Source organism: Penicillium brevicompactum (assembly GCF_028827555.1).
Source record: "Penicillium brevicompactum strain IBT 35665 chromosome Unknown utg000001l_segment0_segment0, whole genome shotgun sequence".
Lineage (NCBI taxonomy): Eukaryota > Fungi > Ascomycota > Eurotiomycetes > Eurotiales > Aspergillaceae > Penicillium > Penicillium brevicompactum.
The window spans coordinates 5,855,469-5,882,006 of record NW_026623203.1 but is presented as its reverse complement, the minus strand read 5'-3'; the positions used below and the strand labels follow the sequence as shown (position 1 = coordinate 5,882,006).

The 26,538-nt window shown below is 48.3% G+C and overlaps 4 protein-coding genes across 4 annotated transcripts; 2 read left to right on the top strand and 2 right to left on the bottom strand.

The window, feature by feature from the left end:
* Nucleotides 1-8,337: 8,337 nt before the first annotated feature.
* N7506_001872 (uncharacterized protein) lies at nucleotides 8,338-9,039 on the top strand (the record flags this gene model as incomplete). Its single annotated transcript, XM_056951168.1, has 1 exon — nucleotides 8,338-9,039. The coding sequence occupies one exon, from the start codon at nucleotides 8,338-8,340 to the stop codon at nucleotides 9,037-9,039; it is 702 nt and encodes a 233-aa protein (XP_056817083.1).
* A 776-nt stretch (nucleotides 9,040-9,815) lies between these two features.
* N7506_001871 (uncharacterized protein) lies at nucleotides 9,816-11,977 on the bottom strand (the record flags this gene model as incomplete). Its single annotated transcript, XM_056951167.1, has 2 exons — nucleotides 9,816-11,230; nucleotides 11,326-11,977. The coding sequence occupies 2 exons, from the start codon at nucleotides 11,975-11,977 to the stop codon at nucleotides 9,816-9,818; spliced, it is 2,067 nt and encodes a 688-aa protein (XP_056817082.1).
* A 3,426-nt stretch (nucleotides 11,978-15,403) lies between these two features.
* N7506_001870 (uncharacterized protein) lies at nucleotides 15,404-15,787 on the top strand (the record flags this gene model as incomplete). Its single annotated transcript, XM_056951166.1, has 1 exon — nucleotides 15,404-15,787. One exon carries the CDS (start codon nucleotides 15,404-15,406, stop codon nucleotides 15,785-15,787), a length of 384 nt encoding a protein of 127 aa, XP_056817081.1.
* Nucleotides 15,788-23,740: 7,953 nt separating this feature from the next.
* Nucleotides 23,741-23,971, bottom strand: N7506_001869 (uncharacterized protein; the record flags this gene model as incomplete). The annotated part of the gene is made up of 1 exon (XM_056951165.1): nucleotides 23,741-23,971. The coding sequence occupies one exon, from the start codon at nucleotides 23,969-23,971 to the stop codon at nucleotides 23,741-23,743; it is 231 nt and encodes a 76-aa protein (XP_056817080.1).
* Nucleotides 23,972-26,538: the final 2,567 nt, after the last annotated feature.

The following is a 26,538-nucleotide window of genomic DNA, read 5'->3' as shown; positions in this document are numbered from 1 at the left end:
AGGCGACGTAGGGGACGCAGAGAGCTCGGCCATTCCCTGAGAAAACCGCTTGCACGCGATGCGCCAGAAGACGATTTTAGTGAGATTTACCCGCGCTCGGCTCGACAAATCTGCAGATGCACTGAAATCCAGGTTAGATGGTCTTTGCACACGTCACTCCAGCTTGGATAGAAAAAATTGGGCATCAGATCCAGCCAGCGTATTTCCAAAGACGCAACAGTTCTAGCGGTGCTCTTGATGCAGCGTTGTACATGTCCGGTTGGTTCATTCCGCTCGTTCGTTTCCGTTTGCTAGATCCACGCTCTTGAATACGTCTAACGGCTGAGCAAGGCAGAGTACGACCAGGTAAAATAGTGTCAGTCGGTGATTCTTAGCTCGAGGCTCTTTGGTTGGTTCGGCTGTGACTCGTGACCAGACCGTTTCCTTTCTCGCGTCGTAGCTGGCACGGCAAAGTTAGTCTGTGGGCCCGATATGACGGGACCTTTGCCTCATGTTCTCCTTGCACACGGGCTTGAACCAACAATCTGGCCGTCTGCAAAGGTATGGCTCACCTGCCATCAGCAAGACAAAACCTCCAGCATCCTCGGTCTTTTGGGGTTCCGAAACGGCAAAGACGCGAGATACTAAGCAAGGATATTGATTGTCACCCATTGCACGCCAGGAATCGATCCACGAGGAGGGCTTTGTTTCACGATGTTCGAATGCCGACACGCTTCAGCACACTGCTGCACAGACTCCATTAAGAGAAGGGCTGTGGTAGATGACATGGAGCATATATCGACTCATCGTCAATGCCAGTAGTCATATGGAACGGAAAGACAGCATACAATCGCATCGGTATAAGGGAGTCCAAGCAGACAAGATATTCGCTCGCTTCGCATTTGATTCGAATGGCGGCAACACGAGGGCGTTCTGTATTACGATAGGAGTCAGCAAGGCTTACCACCTGGACGAATTGTTATGACTTACCTGTTCATAGAGTTTGCAAAGGCACGATGTGTACGCTTGAGACGAGAGGATCACTAAGCTTCGTGGCCATATGAACTTGCCAACCAGATCATTTACAATCCTCTTCGGCAAGGTAATGCAGCACCATTCACGCCATGTTGTATTCTGGTTCACCGCACTCTCCAGCCGTTGCTTCCATAGGGCCGGGCTGTGGACAAAACCACTAGCATATCTCGGCCTTTTGGAGTTCCAGGACTGAACAGACGCGAGATGCCAACCGAGGACAATGAGTATCACCCATTGGACGCCAGGAATTCGATCCACAAGGAACCTATTCTTTCGCGGTGTTCGAATACCGAGGCAGACGGTGGTTTAACCGATTATGCTCTGGAATTTGTATCGGTAAACACATCAGCACATGGCTGATGCATAGTGTCGACTGAGAGAAGGATCGAGACGATGTGAACATTCCAGTCATTCCTCGTCCATGCCGCCAGTGGTAATGAGGAAGGGACAGATAGCTTGCAATCGCATCGGTCTAGAGGAGCTCGATTATATAAGATTGCTCGCTTCGCATTCGACTCGAGTGGCGGGAATGAGAGGGGTGCTGTTGTACGATCCGAGTCATTTAGGCTTACCACTTGGAGGAGACTTTATGACTTACCTGTTCATTGAGTTCGCAGAACGTTCGCTTGAGACTGAAGGATCAATTAGCTTCGTGGTTTTATCTTACCGGCGAGATCACTTACATTTTCCTTCATCAATGCAGTCGCCATTCATGCCATTTGACATGATGTTGTCTCCAGTTCGTCGCACTCTTCGGTTGTCGCTTCGAAGAAGGCGCGTGATGAACCGCCCGGGACAGGAAACTGTACAGTTGCTCTGGGATAAGACCTCGCGATGGGGACGGCGAGAGGTTCACACACTCCGCCGTTCATGGTGTGAGGGCGGTGAGGTTGAGGCGCAAGACGCGATGGATCACGCGTCGTCGTGACGTGGTCTTATCTCCGATCCGGCGATAGGACTCTCAACGGGTATCTTGTGGCGATGGCTGCTCCTACAGTGGCATGAAAATCAGTAACAGTATTGGTGATTTGGAGGACCCAAATACGCAACAATGATATAGCGCAGCAAAGGATGCGATAAATCACTCACATTGCCATGAAGAATGGACTTCTCAAGCTCCTGTGCAGCGAAGCTCGCGATCAGATGTCCGCACCTATTGTTAGCCCGCTCCTTCTTCACCTGATTTTTTGCTGCGTGGTTTGATGTGACGGGGCCGTGAATAGTATGTAGGCAAAGGCTTTGTGCAGAGTACTGACGGGGGTGCTGTATCCTCGGGGACTTCTGGTGCAATGCCGATGTTCACTATCGTTCATTAGCTTGTACATCGTCGACATAATCCATGACTCACCCGATCTCGTGGCCAAGACTAGGGACCAAGAGACGGTAAAGAGCTGTGAGTCTTGCGCTCGTGATTAATTGTCCTCGGTTCTATTGAAATCGCATCGTCTTCAGGATCAGTAGAATTTGGGCAAGTCAGGCTGAGAATCACATACCTGCGACACGGGTGTTCGCGCTGTACAGTAGATGAGATCAGTCGGCTGCTGTGACGTAGGCATCTTCGCATAGACACTTGGACTCGCCAGCCTAAGTCTTGTCTCTTTAATTAGCTGGGGTGAATGGCGGTGCATCTGATGGGCATCATACCTGTATCTCTCACAGGAACTGTCTAGCTTGCTTATCCACGATGTATTCCATAAATGTCGGTACAGTGTAATTCAGTACTGGGTCAAAGGTGGAGAACTTCTCAAGTGACTCAGACCCAAGCCTACTCGGCTTTTCGTAGTCAAGTGATTGAACTGTAGAGCAAACTGCCGGGGGTAGAGGACGTATTTATAGGCTTCTCGGGTCATCCTTTCGCCTACGTGCTATGTGCGCTGCTTGGTAGAATGCGTTGGCGGACGCCTCTAAATTGGGGCCTGTTGAAACCCACGTCTTCTTTTCTACCGCAACTATGTGCAACGACATTGTTAATGCTTTAGATGCTCAGCGAGTGAGACAATTAAAAGTGGTGTTGGGAAAAGAATGTTAAGTCGGTCAAGAAACGTTGGCTCACCGGCGAATCCTTCACGTCTCGCTAAAATGAGACACTGAGTGCTATGTATGCAATCCGCAATGACATCCTCATATTTGCTGTTCTGATACCTCACCTGTGAGTGACTCAACCTTAAATCACCGAAAAGCGCCTACAATTTTATACTTGAAATCATGGACTTTTTTTCCTAGCCTCGCTTCTGCATGAGGTCTATTCGACCAGACTGCTCGCGAGGTCACAGTAGGATGTGCTCGACCCGTCAACCCGTTGAAGCTTAGCCTAACGTTGTCAACACCCATTTTCGAACTTGTGAGCATGAAAGTACATGAGACAAAAATGTTCAGTTTTTTCCCTGAATTTCTTTGTTTAATGACGATAAGTTCTACAGAATTCCATTTGACGGATTTCTAGGGAAAGCGGTTTCTGATTGAAATACATATCCACACCAGGTAGGCGTTCATCTCTGGCCTTCAACACCATCAGGCTTGATCAGTTTCCCCAACCGACTATTCCATCGTTGAATACACTGTCAACAGCCCGCCGAAAAGTAACAAACTTTTTATCAAAATTTGACTGCATCGATAAACAGTTGTGGTAATCGTAAAATCCACTACATAGTCGCCTGCGTCTGCGCAGTCTATAAGAGACACTAAGGATCGATGAAATTGTATTAACCAGACCCGTTACTTTCTTCTGCGGACAAAATGGATGCCCCGAACAGCTCGTCACACCAAGAAAAAGAAGGAGATCAGCAGCCCAGTGAATTGCCCATCCGTGATGAGAAAGACAAATCACAGGAAAATTCCGACCATGTGCCATTGGTAAGTGAATTGATTCGGCTTCAAACGCTTTTGCTGACCATTGCAGTCCTCCGCCTCGCAGAAGGAAGCAGAAACAAGACACACCCTGGCGACCGAGCCGTTTCAACCCATCTTGAAGGTTCTAGCAGACCTCGAGAGCGACGATTCCAAGTTCGAATTTCCAGCAGCTCGACTTGTCGGACTCTATCGACGCCTATGGGAGTCATGTGTGTCCAAGCACATTGATGGCCAGAAGCTAGAGCAGCAAAACATGGTCTTGAAGGAGACTGATACGAACCTGAGACAAAAGAGGGACGGTCTTCAGGCTCGTCACGACAAGCAGCTAGCCCGACTGCGATTTTTTGAGCAGGCATTGGATTTATCCAGGGAGAGGCTGGTTGGCGTACTCGATGACTGGAATCACCCCTCGAGACTAAATCTAGCAGGATTGTCTGACAATGCAACAGAAAAGTGAGGGATCGGCTGTTGGAAATTCAAGTTCTTGTTGTTTAGACGCAAAAATACTACAATGACGTTGTAATTGAAGAAGAACTAGAACATGAATAGCAGCTTATATTCCTTGTGTCTGCGAACAATCGCCCATGTTTTGGACCAGTTTCAATTGTAATCACCCAATACATTATGCACAAAGAAACTCCGGATTCAGGGACAGTGTCGTCTGCAGCGTACCTAGCGGGGAAAGTGTCGATTGACTCGAGTACTATACAGGTTCCATACGAGGCCACAGGGACAGTCGAAAACTAGTTCCTTTTGCACCAAAATCAGGCCGGGCGATCGTGTCTAGCAACTGTTCGCGTACCCGATAGAGATTCCCCAGGGCCGTTTCAATTCTGGGTAGGATGAACAGGCGTTCTCCTACCCTCTCGCCAGTTCTCTGGTCAAATCGCACTAATCGAAACTCTATCCCGTGCACTTCTACAGGGAAAGCGAACCCTGACATATAGAAGAACATGTCGCTAGCCTGAGTAGACATGGACAGAGGATCTGGACCCATCCACTTGAAGGCCGACAGCTTGTCGTAAGTGGGGTGCAAACAGCATTCGATCATGTAGGAACCTCGAGTCTCATATTCTTCAGGCTCACTCTTATTCGAGAGGATTTGCCGATGATGTTCGAAGTCGGTAGCGAGACAAGGAGGCGGTGTCGGTATGCCAGAGGAGTCTTGCCAGATGGCATGAAAGTCGAAATCCAAATCACAGTCTACCAATTTTAGCACAATCCAACCATTGAAATAACGGGCACAGACCATTCTTCTTTGGTTTATGCATTCTTGTTCAAGACTCGCCGTGGGGATTTACAGAAATGTGGAAAGTATGATTTTACGAGGGTTGGGAAGGACAAAATGCCGCAGGGTAGGCAGGCAAGTTATTTATCTTGATAACGAAAGTTGATCAAAGATTAGGAGGACTGGATGGCCAGATGCTAACTTGTTGAAAACCAAACGCTTGGTCTATCAACAGCCGTGAAACGTTGACACCCCGTCACCAAACCCAACGGAACTTCACCGGTGGTTGTTTGGGCCGTTATCACCCACGAGCGCTGAACAACAATGAGACTTAATCAATGCCTATCAGCATGGCAGGCTAGAGTCTCGCTCGCTTGCAATGATGATACCACGCCATTACAAAGGGCTTGAACTGCTCGCTTTTGATCCCACAGTATCAATGCCTGCTCATCGCAGAGCTGTTGAAGGATGTTGCTATCGCTTGCTAGCCACTCATTTGACTCTTGAAGCTGTCGCTGCTCTTCCTCGAGTCGTATCTTTTCGGCAGATTTGACAACGTAGCATTCCCAGAGGCAGAAGTAGAGGTCGAGCAGTTTGAGGGCTGGTGTAGCCAGGGCATCGTTGTAGTTTATAAGTTTCATGAACTCCGCCGCAAGGGAACCGGGTGTGCGCACTGAAACCTATGCAGTATTAGTGATCTCGTTCGTTTGCAATCGAAGAGGGCCTGACTAACCTCAGCTTCGATGGTTGCACCATTTGAAGATTGCTGTTGGTGGCTTTGCGCCTTGTCATCATCGTCTGCATCGTGGGAGATCCGACGCTGTCTCTTGGCCGGTCGGTCACACGAGGAAAGTGAAGTGGAAGGGTCCATCGTGGTCTTTGGAATGAAATACAAAAGACATTGTACTCGAGGGTCTTTTATAGACGGCAACGACACTGAGCTGCTGTCATTGCTAGTCCTGAGTTCGACTGCCTTCAAAAGAGTCAGTGAACGGTTATCTCAACGGCTACCTCAACTGTTGACGCTCGATCTCACCTGCTGTTCACCACTTTTTACTCAATTGAATGTGGAAATGGGCAACAGACAAGCCCTGGAGACAAATAATGTACGATATACCTTCCATGATAGTTTGAGGGTGCAATTTTGATGGATTTTGTTTCATTTTGAATGGCAAAGCTATTACCCACATTGGCCAATGATGGGTTACTCATGATGATAGCCCAAAGAATGAGATGTAGTGGTGGATCATTGGGAGACCCAGGTGGAGAGTTGTAAGCGTCTGGCGTGCGGGGTGTCGATAGGAAGATCTCGGACTTATGATCCGAGCCGGTGCATCGGCTAAACTCGCGGGTGACGCACAAGCAGATAATCAAGGAGAGTGGCACCGAATTTGAAGCCACACAGCTCGAGCAAATCCATCACATGATTCAGGGTAGCTCGCTAATGCATCTCAGATGAAGGGTCGAAATAGATAGGCCCACGCTAGCAACTGTTTCTCCACCGCTGCCCAATCAATACTAGTACCTTTTGTCAATATCCCGTTGAGACTTCACCGATAACTCCATAGTATTATGTAGTCTCACCCGTCGACCACGGGCTGTCTTCCGCGCTAGAATATTACAAGCATCCTCATTTACCTGTTCGCAGTAGGATCTATGTGGCTGAGTGAGGTCTTCTTTTGTATCCTTCCACAACTTGATTATTTAGTTCAACCCTCCATTCTATCTGATAGTAATTGCAGTCCGGGGATCATTGATCCCATGCATTTCTATCTGCACTTTCAACTACAGAGTCAAACCCCTGCTGGTCGGGTATTTATTGATGCAGGGAAGGTGAACATTCACCAACTATGTCCTCAGGGTCGGATGGAGGGCAGATTACTGATGTCGTCCATTTGCGGTCTGGGTCAATAGGGTAGGGACATACGAGGGAGTCCGTTGCGCAGATTGGGCAGTTCAATTTGGTAAGGATCATCATCATCATCGTTAAAAGAAGTGTAAGCCATCGCCTCAAGGCAGAAGATACCACTGAGGAGTCCATTGACATGGTTGTGTATCAGTTTCCACCAAGTGCGATCCGGGGTAACTGTGGCTGACAGGCTGAGTATTGTGATAAGCATTTTCAGGGGTAGTTTTTATTGTAAGGACAGTCACTATTTGCAGGTCGGATGCCGAATAAGCGGCCCAGACTATCAATCAAATATAGGAGAGGCAGAGAAGGGACCGTTCGCCAGATTATCGAAGAACTCCCCAGCTCTAGTGTTAGACGTGTTTGTATCTCCATGGAAAATTCCCTGTTCCCCTGGATAGCTAATATAGTTACAAGACGAGGTAGCATATTTTGACGAACTGGAAGAGTGGTCAAATACCACTGAGACCCTTTGAGACAGGCTTACTCATCGTTCACCATCCCCCCCAGTAATTGTACGGCATTCCGGGCACATTCGGAAGTCCGGTGTTGTGACACGCCGAAGCTTATTTTTATAGACCCCTGAGATCGTTCAACCGATCGTTATCACCTACAATCAATCATCTGATTCTAATGGGCATTTTCAATATCAGCCATCACAATGGTTCCTCATCTCGACAATGTATAATACACCGATACCCATGAAATCCATCCTATCGGTCTATTAGTGAGTCACAAACACGACTTGGTGGTATTATTCAATTAAAAGGCGGGGTCGGGCAGCTGTGCATCTGGCGCGCAGTTTTCCGAGACATATAGCTGTCTCGCCGTATGTCCGCTCAATCGAATAAATTCCTCAGTCTTTCCTATTATCTCCAAACTATGGTAAACAGAAGAAATAGGAGACACAGCTCATCAACGTTATCAACAGAGAGCGATCCTGCTCCTGACCCCCCCCGAAGCCCACTGCCGTCATTCAAGAGAGAATGGAACAGAGAAAGTACCAAAATGTCATTCTGGATATCGTTGCTAGGTAAGAAATATAAAAATTCTCTAAAAATCGCAAGCTTTTTCTCCTGAGTTCCGCTCATCTTCAGAAAGCCTCCACCTCAACCCTGATTACAGCGATCTCAAGATAGTTTGCCAAAATTGAGTCTTCCCAGCTCATAAGCTTGTTCTTTGTCCCAGATCCAAATACTTTCAAAGCGCATGCTGTGGTTCTTTCGAGGTAATGTAAACTTAAGCAGAATCTCAGACCGAAGCTAATGTGCCTGACTCACAGGAATCCCAGGGATCTGTCAATTTGGACACTAGAAGCCCGACATTAGTCGAAAGGATGCTACAGTTTCTTTATACTGGAGACTACACAGTTGAAGACAATACGACCAAAGTACAAATTTCACCAAGCGATAGCGATAAAATACCGGAACTAGATACATGGCATTCGGAAGCGGCTTTGCGACTCTCCCAAAGAGACCAACATGAAGTGGAGAACCTTTCGGCTGAAGAACATGCCGTTGACCAAATTGCAATGTCACTGTCAAATGAACTTGCAGCGAGCCTTACGGACGAATGCTCAGTGAACAAAAAGACTTCAGTAGCTGACGAGGGCCCTCTAACAGGCTCCAGCGAGCAAATGGATGCTATCGACGAATCATTGGCTGATTGCCACCCATGCTACTTTCATCTCCGCATGTATGGAGAAGCGGATTACTTCTTGATCAAAGATCTGAAGATCAAAGCAGCAGAGAACTTTCGAGATTCATTTGAAAATTGCTCCGAAAAGCAGATCTTGGCGCTGGTCATCAAGGAACTCTATTCAACAAATGCCGACTACCGAGATATTAGGAAGTCAGTAATAGAACTGATTATGAAAAACCTGCGAAAACTTCATGGAGGGCTGACCCTGGGGATTGATTACGACCTCTTGACAGCGTATCCAGAATTTGCTGCTGAATTATGCATAGCGACCATGGAAAAGTATTTGAGTGTGTTTTCCAGCCTCAGACAGGCGCTACCCCTTTCCACGGTTGAATAAAAGCCATTTGAATTCAAAAACTTCGAATACCCATGGGGCATAGGAGAGCATGGGGAAAGTGGACAAAGTGGGGCCGAATGAAGGATGTTATCGAGAGAACCTCCATCAGTCATGTCAAATATCCATTGTTGACCTCTCGAGATATGGCCTTGCTTGAGTGAACAGAATCAGTCGGTATTTTATTTGATTACTTTGGAAGAGACAAGTTTCAATAGTCGAACAGTCGTTGCAAATAGGGTCTGTAAGCGAGATATGGACTAGCGTGAAGTAAGTAGACTGGTTGGCCTCGTGGGACTACATCAGTCCGTCCAGAGCTCTTGCATCTGACTTGATGACGCTGCCATCAGTACCTGGGGACACTTTCCATTGTTTGTTCGCAGCTCGAGAAAGTTCAGTAACCCCATGAACTAGCATGGTGCCAGCTTGTAGTCATTTGCTTTGTTTTCAATTTTAGGAACGACAGCTGCCCTAGTGTTCGTGAACTCATTGTTTCTATCTCCTCTCGCATTGGTGAAGCCGCTGGAGCGACAAGCGCCTTGAGCGCTTCAGACCTCTACCAAGCGGGCCACACCTCTAATCGGTATCGCAATTAAGTTGAATACATGCGATGAACTGGAAGACTGCTGGATATGTTCGCTAAACAAAACAATGAACCGTGGACCTGAAGGCCAATATTCCACTGTGAGCTGGCACTGCGTCGATGATTAGCCAAGTTTTATAAAATAGGTTACGAAGCTTAGGCTGCTAATATCAATTCCAGCTCGAGCATCCTTTGCTCATACTACCCGCACCCGCTTTGAGTGATGTTCCTTAGAGTCACGTCGTAATCGTTTGAGAGCCTGCGACCGTCTGTGCTGCGGTCGACGGTCTAAAGTGCATAGATGGAAGTCAATGATCAGAGCTCGGTCGAGCTCAGCGTTCCAGAGGATGTTGTCCGGACGAAGATCCTGATGAACAACGCCGCAACGACGGATCTCCTTCACCGACCGGGAAATCGCATCCCGAATGGTCTTTTCTAAAGTAGTATGGCCCACGCTCTCACCACCCCAGCCCATCAGAAGCATATGACGGATCCTTCCAGCGCCGTGGAGGAAGTAAGTCTGGGCCAGATTGATGGCGCCGAGAAAGACGGGAACGGCCGATCCTTGGGCACGCTGGAGGACCCGGTAGATGTCGGCTTCAGGCGAGACCTCCCCCCAGAGTTTTGAAGTCGTCCCCTTCCCGACAACCGTATATCCGAAGGTGGCACATGTAATCTTGAATGGTGCGCCGGAGGACCCACAAGGACCGATGGGAGTGCAGTTATGATCCAGATCCAGATCAAGCTGCACCTTCAGCTTTTTCACCAAGTCAGCTGCACTGATCGGGTGGCAGTCCGCCTTTCCACCGAGGATATGCAGCTCCGTGTTGGGGCACCCAGGGTCAACCGTGCCGCCTTGCTGTAGCCCGAGAAGACACTTTTGTGTGCAATACGGCGCATCGTGGGAGCGAGATTGCCCGCTTTGGTTCCCTGGGCGATCTGCTCGCGGGGCGGACCGTTGGGTTGGAGGGGACGATTTAACTTGACTGTAACCCCGCTTCCGTCCCGCGGATGCGGTAGGGTCGGCCTCGGAATCCGAAGAACTCTCGCGGTGACGGGGACTGGATAGTGGCGCGCAGCTAGCGGCCGCTCGGGTGGTCACTCGAGGGCCGCTGGTCATGGGAGACGAGGATGTGAGGTACTCAGAGGTTGACTGCTCAGGACTCGTGGATTCGGAATTAGCATCTTCCACGTCCAGGCCCCGTGGTAATTCCACTACTACGATCTGAGCGCGATCGCTATCAAGGATCGAATGCCATTTTGGTAGACCGTCTTTGGCGACATTCCGCCACGCCTGGTCACGAAGAGGAGCACGAAAACTCATCAGACAGAGACACAGGGCCCTCTCGATTCGAGTCCTCGGGATTTCAGGCCCTGCAACACCCGCCATCTCGTATATACCGGGATCGCCCAGGTGGTAATAAAGGGTGGTTGGGTCGTCGTAGGGCACCCAGAGTTGCACGTCCAACAGGCCATTCGTCAAATATGAATACTCCAGACCCTCTTGAATCATCACGTGAAATTCTTGTACGATGGCTGACCCAACCAGCCGCTCGGCGTGATATCTTGATTTTTCTGGCTCTTCCGTCGGCACACGATCAGGTTGGACAACTTCGCGCCAGAAATCCATCGGCCTAAGTCCCCTCCGCAGGCTGGCCACGGAGAGCTTGTGGGGGGTTTGTATTCGACCGTGGTGAGCAGAGTACTCCTATTGCCGTCCATTCGATGAATGCAAAATTGATCTGGCTTCGAAGGTCTAGAGGTTGAGGGCAGGCTAGCATCGGCTTCATCATCTTTATCCAAAGCATTGGCGTGATTATCGAACCGCACTCCGTTGCCTAACCGAAACTCTTCGCGGGCTTCGGGTATCTTGCACAACTCAGCAATTATGTCGTGCACATGGTCTTCGACGGCGAGTCGCTCGTAGGTTTCGAGGTCTTGTTCGCTGCTAATCGGTCGGCGTGCAAATCGTCGACCATGGTCTTCCAACGCAACTAGGGATGTGAATAATTGCGGTGCATCTTCTCCGGCCGGTTGTAGGTAACGGCAGACAGATCTGTAAATTTCCTGCTGCCTAGCTTCACAACCAGTCCACGGAAGCAGTCGTACAGGACAGTATTTTCCGATGGGGGCAGGGATTTTGCCAGTCGTGGAGCGAGACGGTGTTTGGGCTCGGAGCGGCGTCCAAAGGAGATCATGGCAATGTCGGATGAACTCTGGAAATGTTGTCGGTCGGTTGCGTTCCTCTGCTTGCCGTCTCAGCTCGGCTTCCTGCCTCTCTCGTTCCTCTGCTTGCCGTCTCAGCGAGGCCTCCTTGTGAAAAAGCGCTTTGTAGTCCGGTGAGCTGCTTCCACTCATTATCGAGAATAAATCGAGGGAATATCGAAGTCTGACGCCTCCCTGTCGTCACTGTCAGCGGGGCGGCATCTCGGTGAAAGTATTTATCCGTCAAAACATACCCCTTTTTCGCGGCTGGACACATACGTGATTACGATCAGCACTGGTCTGGCCCAGTGGGATAGCAAACATGAGAGAAGTTTCTTCTGGAAAAGATTCGATTCCAAGATTTGTAAATTCCTAACTTCTTCTGTTTTCCAAAATATTCACTATTTGGGGCACATTCTGTGTCTGATGTTTCATCCCCAAACCAATTTCATCGTGTTTCCTTCATGTATATTTCAACCCACAGAAACTGTTGAGCTGCCAAAGGCAATAATGAATCAGACCATAGAACGCAAATTGGGCGGAATGACTATCTTATTTCAGAGATATGAATTGACTTAGTATCTCAGAAGTATACATGAGCCTATACATACAACATTTAGCCAAGTTGATTGAAAATCAACTTAGTCGTCTGCATAGACACTTCAGAGCTAACTCCGACAGTGCGACTTGGTTCCCGATATGCACCAGCCTCATGTGAGTCATATCACAATAATCGTACCCTCTGCTACACTATATCAATTGTTGGGACAAGTTATTGCGCTCTAAAATACGGAAAACATCACTAATTCCATGCCATTGTACATAGGAACAGCCATCACGACTGTGAAACATACTTGTTCGGAGTCCCATCGCCGGAGAGGAGATAAGACCAGAGCGTCACTACGACGCGTGCTCCATCGTGTCTTTTGCCCTCGACCTCACCGCCTTCACACCATGAACAGTGGCACCCGTTCGCCGTCCCTATCAGAGCTTTATCATATTACTGTACAATTTCCTGTCACAGGTAGTTCGCCGCGCGCCCTTGCCGCCTCGGAAATTTCCTCGGTGAGCCCAGCGCGCTTTTTTTTTTTGGAGGGGCAGCTACGAGAGCGTACGACGAGCATGATTACGACCACGACATGAATTCTGACTGCATTAATGAAAAAAAAAGTTGGTTGATTTTTTCGATAAGCTGATATGACCACGAATCTAGTTGACCGTCTTATCTCAGGCCTAACTTTGCAAACCTTATGAAGATGCACGTGGATCTTCGTAGACGACCAGATAGTGCTGTGTGCGTGCATTCGTTGCTATTACCAGATATTACCCCTCATTCTTGCACCTCCGGCATCAATCCGAACACATGTGCCGGTAAGCCTCGTGAGCATCCTTCGCTAAAGTATCAACAGCCGGATGACAAGATCCTGTCAGTCTGTTAGTAGTCAGCATCAGGGCCAAATGAGGCAAGCAGCGTTGCTATTGAGCACAATCTGTGGTTCATGTGTAAAATCAACGTAGGAGATTGGCGTGACTCAATACTGACTTTCTTTCTCTTTATAATGCCATAGTTCTGCAGTATCGTGACACAAGTCTTATAGCCCTCTGATATATTAATAGGACCTAGCACGCTGATGAGCTACGACGTTTCTGGCACGTTATGGTCCCCCAGAACGCTTCATGGGCCCCAGGTAGGTAGAATTTCGATTTCAGGAAAAAAGAAAATACTTGTTTGATGACACAACGCTTCCAGAAGCGCTGTATGAGAGATAGGAAGCTACTGAGAGCGTTGCTGGGCGCAATAAAGGGTCCCCAAGCTGTATTGCCTTCTGCCCTGTGCCTTTTAGCTAGCTTTGCAAGGTTCTCACGCATAAATGAAGATATATAGTGTCTCAGGTTAAATTCACTCTCAATACCAGATGTAGCGCGAAGAGCAAAAGAAATAAATGCTTGCTTGTGTTCAGGGAAGCCTGGATACACTTTGTGGGCTCTCCTCTCATATTCTCTACACTCCTTATCTATGCCTTACCTATATACCCATGACTGGCTCCCAGGAGCCTTAGTAGATTACAGCCTTCAAAGAACTGAAGGTACTGCGACCTTGACGCGACAAGCAAAGCTAGACAAGTAGACACCATGTTAGACTATCTGGATTTGCGGTATCAGTTCAATATCCAATTCAATTGGCCAGCCGCGTCTTGTCCGGGGCCAGGCCTTTGACTTTGGTTGTGCATGTCGTTGGGATTGGGTATATCTCGCGGTGAATAAGGTGAATTCGGCGCGGAGCATTTGGCCTCACTGTCATACCCATGCTTCTCAGGCTCTTCTAGTCTGTCGCTTGCCTCACAATCTTGATCCTGAGTAGCGATCCCGATGGAGTTTGCGGTTTGATCATTCTTGGATGACTTCATTAAGTGCGGAGGCAGGCTAACTTTCAGCACCAAGGGGCTAGATCGGCTCGATCTTGAAGGAGTTTTCGGCATTCCACACTCTACCTGGATTCCCATTCTCCTAGCCAGCTGCCTCAATGAGTTTACACTGTACTGATTCCCCGTGATCTTCCAGTAGTCGTCTGCTATCTCTGGCCAGGACATATGAGTTCGGCCACGCATAAAGTCTGCAAATGCTGTTTTCTCTGCCCTGTTCCAGCGATGGCGAGACTGTAGGCGAAGCACGTCTTTCCCCCCGGACTTTGCGCAATTGTTTTCTCTTTCTGATGCAACATGGACCTTATGCAGCGTACGTTCCTGGGTTTGCACTAGTCGGTGATCAGGTGGTGGAGGTTGTGGTACACAAATCGGCAAGGTGCAATTCTCATCACCCCCCTGAATTCCCGATTGAAGGCCTGAGAAGTGAAAACCGTGAAGACATGGTCGACACTTGATTGGCAGGCTCAATGGGGGAGGTTGCGGTTCCGGCCGGAGCCGAGAGAATGTTGCTATATTCTTTCAGTTGTTTCACAACTTGTTGGATCTTCGCAAAGGCTATTGATGTTTAGCCGCATGGCAGAGGGATTTTCCACGATATTTGAAGCCTCTCACCTTGCATCATATCTTTACCCAGCCCAGACATGTCGCCTAGCAGGGTAGTTATGGTCTCCCGTTCTGCTTTCAAATCCTCTGGGAGGGGCCCTGAGCAGATAATTTTCCGAAAAACTGGAGAGCAAACTGCTTCCCGGTCATGTTTGGTCATTTCTATTGTCAGGCCTTGCGCAGCAACGGCGCTACAATGACAAATTTCACATGTGGTTGGCTTTGGTCTAGATCTAAAATGAAATTCAAAACGAACCCCAATCAAACAGACAAAGAGATAAACTTTTCGTGACCCGTATGTACGCGATCCAACGAAAAACTTTGTGTGACCAAAAGGCACATGTGACTAGCTAGCTCAGTGACAAGCGGGGCCGGGTAACGATATGAACGCGCTAATAATCCTGGGTATATAACAGCACTAATTCTGCACCGGGGTGCGAAGAATTTTTCCCCTCGTTCACAACAAAAACTGTCGTGCGCGTCTCTAGAAAGAGTCATCGTGTATGTTGGACCTTTGAGCCCAAAGGTAGGACTTCGTGACCATCGAAACATGGAACAAACCCCTGACACCGCCGAACCTCCTCTGTCGGTTCATGATCAGCGTCATTCTCAAATGGACTTAATTTTTTGTCCAAAACCTGATCAATTGCACAAAATCCCTGATTTGCGCGCAACAGTTGAGCTTATTCTTGGGTCATTGTGCTCATACTCTACGGCTCTCGATGAGGGAAATGGTATCGCGAGGCGTCTAAACGTACCTCTACTCGGCAGTCGGGTGGAAGACATCATCGGTGGTTCCTTCAGCAGTCCTTGCCCGCGTATCGTTGAGATGGAAGATCCGACGAATGGCCATGGAGTTATTCCGAGCTGGGTGGATCTCATTCGGAAGGCGCACCCTGACCAGTTCGAACCGCGCGAGAACGGAATGTTCTAGAAAGATACGTTATTGTGAAGAAACGTTGACCGACTGGAGGGCCTAACGTTGACTCAACGACCACACCTCAACGCACCACAATGTGGCCTGCGGTCCAGTTGGCGTAGCACAAGAGGCAGTTTCTTCCCAGGTGAGCTTGCTAGATAGCGCGAAGAGGCCGCAAAAAAGCAGGCATGGTCGGAAAACACATTGCCGTATGTTCCCTTCAACGGCCGTGCCATTCGTGAGTCTCTTGTTGTTCAACAGTAGCAAGATGAGGACGCTGGTAATGAAATTAACATTTTTTTATCAACGTGATCTTCATAGAATCAACGTAGCAGTCTTCCATCGGGCTTCTTTTTTTGGTCCCTCAGATTTCACCTCGAACGGTGAGCAGAAGTTACTACGAAGAATATGCGAATCGACCACAGAAAGTAGTCGATCCAAATTCATAGTTGAAGATAGATGTTCAACGATATCTTGAACATGTATTGGGTCATTGAGTCACCTTGAACGATTCCTGCGCACCCTTGCAACAGCGTTGAACTAACTATTTGACTCTGCACAGGCTATAAGAGACACCAGTGCCAGGCAGAGTATATACTCTTGAACGCTAAACATTTGCAAGTGAAAATGATGGATGCCCCAGAACAACTACCGGACCAAGATATGGCAGACTGCCAGCCGAGTGAAATGCCTATCCAAAGTGATGAGGCCTATCCACAGGCTGTTTCCGATCCCAAAACCCCAGTGGTAAGCTAGGTGCGACAACACATTCTATACTGCGACCAATCACTGAATTCTCTTGTAGCAGCAGGAAGCATGCCCAAAGAAATCCCCGGCAATCGAGCAGTTTCAACCCATATTGGAGACACTAGCAGATCTCGATCGTGATGACCCAAAACTCGCCTTTCAAGCGGCTCGAACCATGGGACTCTATCGACGTATTTGGGCCTCGTATGTACCGAAACACCGAAATGGTGAGAACTCAGACGAAAATGACAAAACTTCGTGGGAAACTACCATTGAACCGAGCAACGAGCGAGACGGGCTCCGGCATTGTCCCGGTGAGCAGCTATCTCACCTGTATTCTTTTGAACAGGCTTTGGGACAGACCCAAGAACGACTGATTTGCGTTCTCAAGGACTGGAATCAATGCTCGAGAAGTGATCTGGCTGTGTTGATGGATATCAAAAAGCACGCGTGAGGGTCTGCCAACGGAAGGGTGCCATGTCGCAAACGACAGTCAACAGATACATCGATCAAAGTCAGAAATCATGAAATTGAAAAATGTGTTATTCAAACTTAGGTTCAGCGTCTGACCGACTATCTCTTGGAAGATTGTGTAAAGTAGACTTTGAATACGTGTTACCATTGAAAAGCCCGAGAGAAGCCACCAAGCACTATGAATGTAGTCACGCTGCAATAACCTATAATTCACCGAGATTACAAAAAATGATGGATCCATAGGTGGCATCATGGATAGTGTTGCTAGCGGGGAGAGGGTCGAGTGACCGGAATACGGCAGAGGTTCCATTCGCGGCCACAAAGACAATCGAAAAGATGGGGATGTGGCTCCAAAAGCAGCTTGGGAGACCATGTCCAGCATCTGCTCACGCATCCGGTGCAAGTTTCCCATCATGGTTTCAATCCTTTCGCCGGTTGATTGATCAACTCGTGCGAGTCGGAACTCTATCCAGTAGACCTCCTCGAAAGGAAAATATGCCGACACGTAAAGGAAGAGGTCATCGGGTAGAGTGGAGATGGAGAGAGGATGCAGACCAGTCCACTTGAAGCCCGACTGATCCTCGTAGTTGCGGTGGAAAAAGCAATCGACCAAGAGCGGTCCTTGAGCCTCATGTGCCCCATGCTCTGCTACATTTGGAAAATCCAGCCCAGCATCTTCGTTATTTCCAGAAAGAGCTGGAACTGGCGCCGATATAGGAGAAGACTCTCGCCGGATTTCGTGAATGCTGAGATCGAAGTCGTTATCTAGTCTGCTGTGAGCACAGAGCCACCGAAACATCAAGTGGTACGAACCATTCTGACCAAATTCCGACATCTCGTTCGACTGGATGCCCGCGCTGCTGTACGGGAGGCGACAACGGTGTTTGAACTGGCGGTACCAGACTAACTGGAGGTTTAAATATACTGCCGAATGCTGCTAATTATTTCCAATGTGGCAGAGAGAAAAGCAAACTAGGCATGAATTACTCAGGGAGAGAAAACTGGGAATGAATTAAATAGTGGTGAAGGGCTGGTACCCCGTCACCGATCAACGAAATATCACCGTTGGTCGTATGGCCGCCTCACCGAGCATCCACGTTGAGATTGCCCCGTCTACCTTCACACACATCAGCGGCTACTATTGCATTGCAAGGAGATTTTATTCCCACCTAGATACTATAATTCGAATCTTGAAGCTGTTGTTGCGCTTCCTTGGTCGTAGGTCTTCGGCAGCTTGGAGGCAAAGCACTCCGATAGGCAAAGACAAGAATCGAGAAACTTGAAGATCATTACGGCGGCGGGATGCTTTACCGTATAGTCTTCGCCAGCTTTATTGAAAGGAGAAAAGTTGGGATGATGGGAGTCTATTAAAGATACTTAGTTTCGTTCGCTTGATATAGGGAAGAATCTGACCTTGAGCTTTGTTCATGTCAAAGTTCATGGTTGTTGAAACTTAGCCTCAGGCCCCGGAACGAGAAGTGCTGGAAACTTGAGCGGGTGTCCATCAAGTGATAGCTCTCCTCGGAACCCTGGATCGTAATCGGGGCTCGTCTTGTCGAGGGTAGCAACATAACGATTGCGACCGCCTCGTCTCGCATGTGTCTTCGTACAATGTGCCTTGAGGTTGTCACGGCGTGAAAATGCCCGGTGGCATCCAGGCACCCAACAGATATGGGGCTTTTCCTTTGAGTGACTTTTTATATGGCGCTCGAGGTGGTCCTGACGTTTGAAACCCTTTCCGCAGCCAATAAGGGTGCAATTGAAGTTTCGCTCGTGCATATCATATTCTGGATCCTCAAAATTCAATTCGTGCCCGGGGTGTTTGCGATAAACGGGGCACTCAAGCAGTGCAGTGTTGCTTATACACACTGTAGTATCGTCGAGTTTCTCGGAGTTGTCCATAGGCGGGTCAAGCGACCGAACAGAGGAGATACCAGCACCAGAGGAGATGGGACAGGCTTCAGAGGCTGTGACATGGATTTCTCTATAGCTAAATGGTTCAAGTGTAGTTGTCGATGCACTCGGAAAGACCAAAGCAGGGTTGATAGTTTGCATTGTCGAGAAACCGGTCTCTGGGGTCCGTTCAACTATATTGGGCACTCGCTCTGAGTCATTTCGGCTCGCCAGATATAGTCTCAGCGGTGGCACACAAATTGTTGAGGCCGCTTCAAGCGGACGGTCTGCTTCATGGGAGTGGTGGAGGCTGGGAATGCCACGGTCCGCTAGCGGCATCTGTGTATGATAGATAAAAGCCGGGGCAGAGTGGTAGACTTGGACGATCCCATGCTCAACCCAGAATTCACGTATCGGCGGTGCAGCATCCATACGATTATTCTCGCATATGCTCTGACCATATTCGGGCCAGCTTGGCAGGGCGTGCGAGTCCATATGATCGAAAGGAGTGGTATCTGGAGTCGGCGGCTTGGTGATTGAGAGATGCGGATCAGCATAATATTCTGGTAAAGCTGGAACTGGAAGCAGCGGGCGCAAAGGTTCTTTCTGTTTGAAAGGCAATTTTCCCGTGAAGGGAGTACGTAGAACAACTGGCGCTGGAGCAAATATATTGACGACAGGAAAAATATCGAGGCTTAGTTTCCAGAGTAGATAGGCCACCGACTAACACGAGCATGCAAAAAACGGTGACTATGAATTAAGTCCTTCGAGTTGTCCATTCCCGTCATTACCGATGATGCGAGTGGATAAGATATAGAAAAGTGCGTCAATACCGGCTGTTCATGATGCTCCCGAAGGAAATGTTGTCAACAGCATCTCAAAGATGCTCTGACAGCAAGAATTGATCCCAATCTTCTCAAGATCCCGGGCAGGCTCGAACGACTTGAGATCTATACCGCGTAGACTGCTTTCAAGTTACCGCTAGATTCGTTGACTTCGATGGTGCACCGTTGAGCCCTCCAACAGTGATCATATTTGCTCACCAGTGTAAACAAAGTCTTTCCGGGAACATGCCAGATCCAAAGTCCAAATTCGCAGAATCAAAGGCAAGCTTAGTTTTCAGATACAGTACACTGCAAGTTCTTTCCTTCAATTATAATGTGGTATCATCACAGGAAAGACAACGTCGAACATTGCTCAGCATACGATTATGAAATGCAATCCCCTGGCAAAACTACATTGTGTTTAGGAAAGAATGACTGAATGCTTTGAACATCATCGATCTACAGTTCAAATACAACGTGGGCTCTCGGCAGTCTCTAGTGTTGGATCATGAATGGTTGATCTACGAGACACACGAGATGACCAGACACATCTCGTTGAGGAATCACAGCTTGTCATATCCACGCTTTACGCACAACCAGTTCAGCTTGACGTGAGAAAACTGAAAATCTAATGAGGGGTGTTTATAGATCACTTCGCCGGCCAAAAATTCCGCTATCATTGGTATGCGGTGTATCATCACATGAACATAGAGGGTGGAACAGTATGGAGATGGCGTTGTGTTTATAGATCAACATCAACTGCTAGTCGGTCAAGATGATTCCTGGTCTAAAAGCAATACACTTTATCTATCATTCTTGTAAACCATGTCGTGACCTCTGGTGCTCGAGCTGCTATTACTCATTCGGGCAAAGGCACCGTCAAGTCTTCGCTTTGAATGTCCACCATCCATCTCTGAACCGTCTCGGCGGCTTGCGTTTCAAATATTGAAGGGTGCTTCGTCATGTAATCCTGCACAATGCCCAATGACTGCAGAACTTGGGCTTTTTCAAGATGCGCTGTGAATCCAATAAAGGCTGTTTCCACAGAATTCTGCCTGTGATATTGCTCAGTGGATGCACTCGTACATGGGAAGGGATTTTTTAGCAAAAAGAGGGAGAGCTGCACGTCGTGGTGGTAATAGGTCGACCGGCCAGGGATAAGCGATTCGGAAGTATCATTAGGCAAAACGGGAGTTGTGAGGCCATTTGAAGGTGAAATAGGATGAGGTGCGAAAAAGTGTTCTCGAGTGCTCGAGCACAGGTGGGAATCCGTATCTTGGCTGAAGGTTGTGGAACTGGCTTTAATAGCTTGAGTCAGACTTGGGATATGTGGACGTATCAAACGATAGGAAAACTCAAACCTCTCTACCTCGGGTCCAGCTGAAGAGACCATGCTGGCCACCCCCTCGTGTTCAGCGGTCTTTGACTCGTCGCTCCTTTCGTGTGGCGGGCGTTGGATTTTTCAGCGGTTTTCACTTCTCTGACGCTTCCGAGGCTTCAGTCGCAGTGCATCACCGGGATTTCTGGTGTCGGAATCGTACTCATTAGGTCGAGGCCGGATCGCGCGATATTTGGAGGTTGAGGGTGAGGGAGAGGGAGAGACCGTGGGTGCTGCTTCCAAAAGGGGTGTTGAAGGAGGTTGTTCGTAGACAGTCGTAGTTTTGAGGAAAAACCCCAATAGACCTGTCGTCCGCTACCAGGGGATATCTAGAAACGTATTGTGGTGAGGTATATGAGATTGGGTAACTCATCCGGCCAAATGTGAACTGATCTCGGGTGCTCATATTGATCCGGTGTGGAGGCTTTCCCATGAACCTCCGAACTTCTCCAAGTATATGGAGAATAGATCAGCACACAATATTCCGTAGGTACGAATGGTACATTTAATAGTGGGAAATACTGAGAACGATGATTGCACTTTTTCGTAGAGTAGGACGGGCCATTATGATCGAGGGTCTGAGGAGAGGGATTGGCGCTTCATTTTCGCTCCTAGGGGGCATTGTACTAGCGAAAGCCTTTGACTACTAGCTTTATGTTCCAATGCTCTCATTTCTATTGGAAGATAGCGTAGACGAACCAAACTTTGATCCTACCTGAAATACTTAGTCCCAAGTAGGCGCAACAGGCGTCAGTATCTGGGTCTGAACCATAACCGCTGGCTAGCATGAAACAGGGCTTGATGATAAAGCCTTGTTCCTAGGGCCCCGCGGCAATCTAATAAATGAGCACTTGTTTCCACATCCAGCCGTATGGCATATGTGTCAATGCCGGATACCAACGGCGCAAGGTTACCAACATGAAGTGCTAAGGCACATAGCACATAGGTATTGCTAGGGGCAGCCTAACACCTAGGGCCGTGGTCGAACCATTCCCCCTCACATTCTAATTCATCTCCATTATCTCATTCCAGGGTATCTGCCATCTTTACGTTTTTTCGTATTCAGAGAAAACGCTCAGCAAGATGGCCATCAGATGACAGAAAGGGGGTTTTCAAGGTGCACCATCCCAAGACAACCCCGATTCAAGTAAGATCTCGACAGTGGTAAATGGGGTCTATCTGACCAGATCTGGAGAAAAAAGAGCTGGCATCGTATATTGGTTCTAGGTAATTTTCCCTCAAGATAACCTTTCTAATAAATCTACAAGCCCCTGCCCAAAAGCCATCGGGTTGATTCTAGAAGGCCAATATCAATATCCATGAAGGGTAACCAGGATCAGGTACGTCCGGACTTAAATAATGACTTTACTCTCATGGTACCTTTTATTGACCATGCTTCTTCACCGCATGACTAGCAACTATCCCAGGACGACGGAACCATACTCAGCCACCCTTATTCCAAATTCAATGAACAGAGAGCTATAGGTACTTATGGAGCACCATTTGAGTGAGTGAGCTGGTTGCTGACTTGAATCAGGCACCTTCGTCCCTCGTGGGGAGTTGTCGTGTAGAAAAACGCCTGTTTCGTGACCGCTCGGCCAAAAAGGGTGTACACCTTCTCAGCTAGCATAAGTTTGGTGTATTTATGCGTATTCTTGGTTCGAAAAAGTTCAGGGATATCGAGTATACTCTCAAAGACTGCATCTCCGATGACAAACGTACAATTATTATTGGAGGTACAGGTTCTATAAGTGGTACGGTACTTTGTACTTTACCATCAACCTGCAAAACACCAGAAGTATAATAAAATTTGGCATCTGCCTCTACAGCCCCCCGCGCAGAGTTTAAATCATTGTACGTAGTTTTGTGTCAATTCCAGTAGCGTGATTCTGACCGGTCCCGAATTATTGATTCCCATTTTCATTTTCCCAAATGACTAACTAGGACACGGGGCACACTTTTTTGGTCGGTAGTACAGACTAGAACACACATAGACATCGAGGGCTACAATTAGCATGCACGACCAGTTGGAGTTGATGCGAGCCATAGAGGCAACACGTATTCTCGTTTGTGCTCCTGGAGACTGTAGTTCTTCAACGTGCTTTCTGCCTGATATTTGATGCGGAACGCCCTGCACATTGCAATCGAATCAGATCAGGTTCCGGACAAAGAACCGCCCGCATGTTGCAGTTGGAGAAGCAGAATTTGAGATTTTCCTTTGCTTTGCCCGTCGTAACATCGAGGAACGGGGTTGTGAGTGCCCGAATATCCTGTATATATCCCGGCGATATGGATGCCCTCAGATTTTTGAACGTGTTGCGAGCACTGAGCTTCAGAATCCTTCTCCAAAGTCGCTGACCATTATGACCCAACAAAACGGATTATCTCCAAAGTTAAGGCAAAATCTCGCATTTTATCGCTAGTTGTTTGGCTTTCTGAAACCGCCAGAAGCCGGAGCCCCCCCCATAAACGAGCATATACAGTTTGGCCGAGGAATGAACTGGTGTAGCATTCAGCTAAGGGTATTCAGGGAGGGTTCTTTGATCGAGAAAGATATAGTCAGAGTCCAATATGCGAGAGATTGTTCAGAAGTGTCTCACCTTAAAAGCCAACGCGCGAGAGTCTTGTCGCAGCACTCCTGACTGGGTCAGACTAGCCTTTAGACCACGCAGGACCCTCCGCACTGATGGCAGACGAGAGATCCTTGGTCCAAAGAGCATTAGGATGATGTCGTGCGCTGGAAGTGGCATTTAATAGTGTTTCAGTTGAACCAATTCGAGTGATCACGCACGACGGTCGTGTGATGAGGAGACGGGTGAGAGTGGCCAGGAGCTTGGTGAGACTGAGGATTTCTATCGCTGGAACTAGGATAATCCAAGGCATGTTCGAGTTTCAAAACATCCTAGACAATGCTTGGTAGCATAACATCTTGGCGGCTCGCCATCAGTCCCAAGCCTGAAGAGCTTTGGTCGGTAGGTTTTGGAGGATTTGTTCAGCTTGAACTTACCGGTAAAGAGGCCGAGCAGAAGTGAAATAGCAAAACGGGTGGTGTTTTTGCCTGGTGGTAAGAGGAACTGATGATTGAAAGAGATAAGAAGGACCAGAACGACCAGGTGCGAGCTAGGGTAAGGAGGAGTGCAGAAGACCCAAGTTTGCCTTACCTAAAACGGGTAGTCAGCGATACATTTCTCCTGCTACCAAGCCTTCTCCCTCCCATTCCCAGGATTCAAATGACATCCACCGACTAAAACGAATTGAGCTATTCCGTTACAGACAGAGCGGCTGCATAATTGAATGCACTATCTGACGCCTTTCCAGCAACGCAACGGCCGTCCACAAAGCACAGCCCAGGCAATCGAAGGACTTCTGAAGGCCGTTCAGGCGGGTCCTACTTGGCTGTGCAGCCAGCGAAGGGCAAATCTACGGAAGGATTTGTGGACGCAGGGATTTCAACCGAAGTTCCTGTTGTCGAATTTTTGCCCAGGCTTTCGAGAAATATCTGCATCCTGGGCTCTCCTCAAGTTTCACTACTCCAAACTACCGTTCTCCCATCCCTCCTATGGCGCCCACCCAGTTGTCAGACATCCACTAATACATTACTAGAGTTGGCCGACCTCCCACCATGTAGACAGACAGCTGTCTTCCATACAGTCTATCGACTAGGCTAAGCACGAGGCAATCTCTCCCACGAACGGCAGATGAGATAGCGTGCTGTCCATAAAAGACACAAAAGGCAAATGAGTCTGTTGACCTTCAACTTTTACCCACAAAGGAACCAGAAGCTAATGATATTGAAATATTCACAGGGTCCTTACGTGAACGAGTCGGCCCGATCTAGTGTCATGCAAACGAGGCGGTGCAAAAGATGCGACCTCACAACAAGAAACCATGCTATCAACCGGGCAACAGGGACTGAAGGTCGCGGTATGAACGAGGTTGGTATGATGGAGCCAACAACGCTGGATTCAGGGTATCTGGACTGGGTGATATCAATTCTCTACCTGAGAGGAAAGTGCCAGAAGCATAAACATGCGGAAATCTCAAACAACGAATGCGAACCCGGAATAAGTGATGATATATGACAAAGTATCTTCGCATAATACCAAGATCACTGGACTTCACACGAAATCAATCATCGACACAAAAGGCATGGAATGAGCAAGTGGATATTTGCGAACTTCAGAGAAAACAACATTATCTGACTTGCTCATCAAGAGTAGCTGAGCTCAGTCTTTCTATCCACCTACCAATGTCAACAAAAACCCTCGGATTCTGGACTAGGTGGTACTTGTCCGCATATGTCTGTACATAATACAACAAGTCGAGAGCTTGATCTCTGATGATAGAGCCTCGCATTGGGCCTGAAGCAGTGATACATTTCGTGAAGATGGAATTTAGGCTTTCGAAAGGAGCAAGCACTTGGAAGACCGCGTTTGATGCAATAGAGATTCTTGTTGCGTTGACTCCTTCGATTTCTGCTATCCAATTATTCAACGTCTCAAGCTCCAGGTTGATTGCGCTGAACTCGCTAGCGATTTCGCGCAGGACCCCCAGTGATTGTAAAACTTGAGCTTTCATGGCTTCCTGAAGAGCCTTGACTGGAATATGAACCGTGCTCTGTTGCCTATTCAGAATGGAAACAGGTGACAACGAATGTGGTACCTGTGTGGCTGCATTTTGTCTCAAAATTGGCGGAGTTTGCACTGTACTGAAAGAGTCGACTTAGCCACAAAGGGGAACACAAGTTCGGAAGTAAAGCCATGCAAACCTCAATTCATTGTCTCCGACTGATAGGGTTGCGGTGTCAGTCGCCTCAGATTCCGTTCGACGCGCCTTTTTGGCTGTCTTTTGGACCTGCTCATGGCCTAACTGTCCTCGGTGTTTTGAGTGTCTCCCACGCCCCAGCACCCGGTGCTGCTTGTACTTCTCTTCATCCTCAGTTCCCGGTAGAGGTGGTATGGGTGTTGGGTCATGCGGCGGCTTAGGTCTTATCTCTCGATAAGTCGCTTTCGACCCGGGGGATTGAGTGACTGTTGTTGTTGTTCAGAGGTATGAATTAAGTTGTTATCTCGGAGGGATGCATGAGCCTATATATACAAGAATTACCCAAGTTGATTTTCAATCAACTTGGTCGTCTGTATAGATACTTCGGATCTAATTCCGACGGCGCGGCTTGGTTCCTGATCTGCACCAGCCTCATATCACAACATTCCCCCTCAGGATCGCTTTGCTGGCAAGGCGATACTGGATACGCTGTGCAGGCAAGCCTCGGTAAAACCACTCAAAAACCTTTGTGGGAAAATAAAGTGGAAAGAGCGCCTGCGCTGTCACGTTTGTTGCCTCTGAGTCTCCGAGGCTCCGATCCCTAGAAGACTACAGAACTTGGCGAATGCCGTAGGTCCCAACGGCTTGGTGAGACCGTCTGCGGCCTGTTCCGCAGTAGGAACATA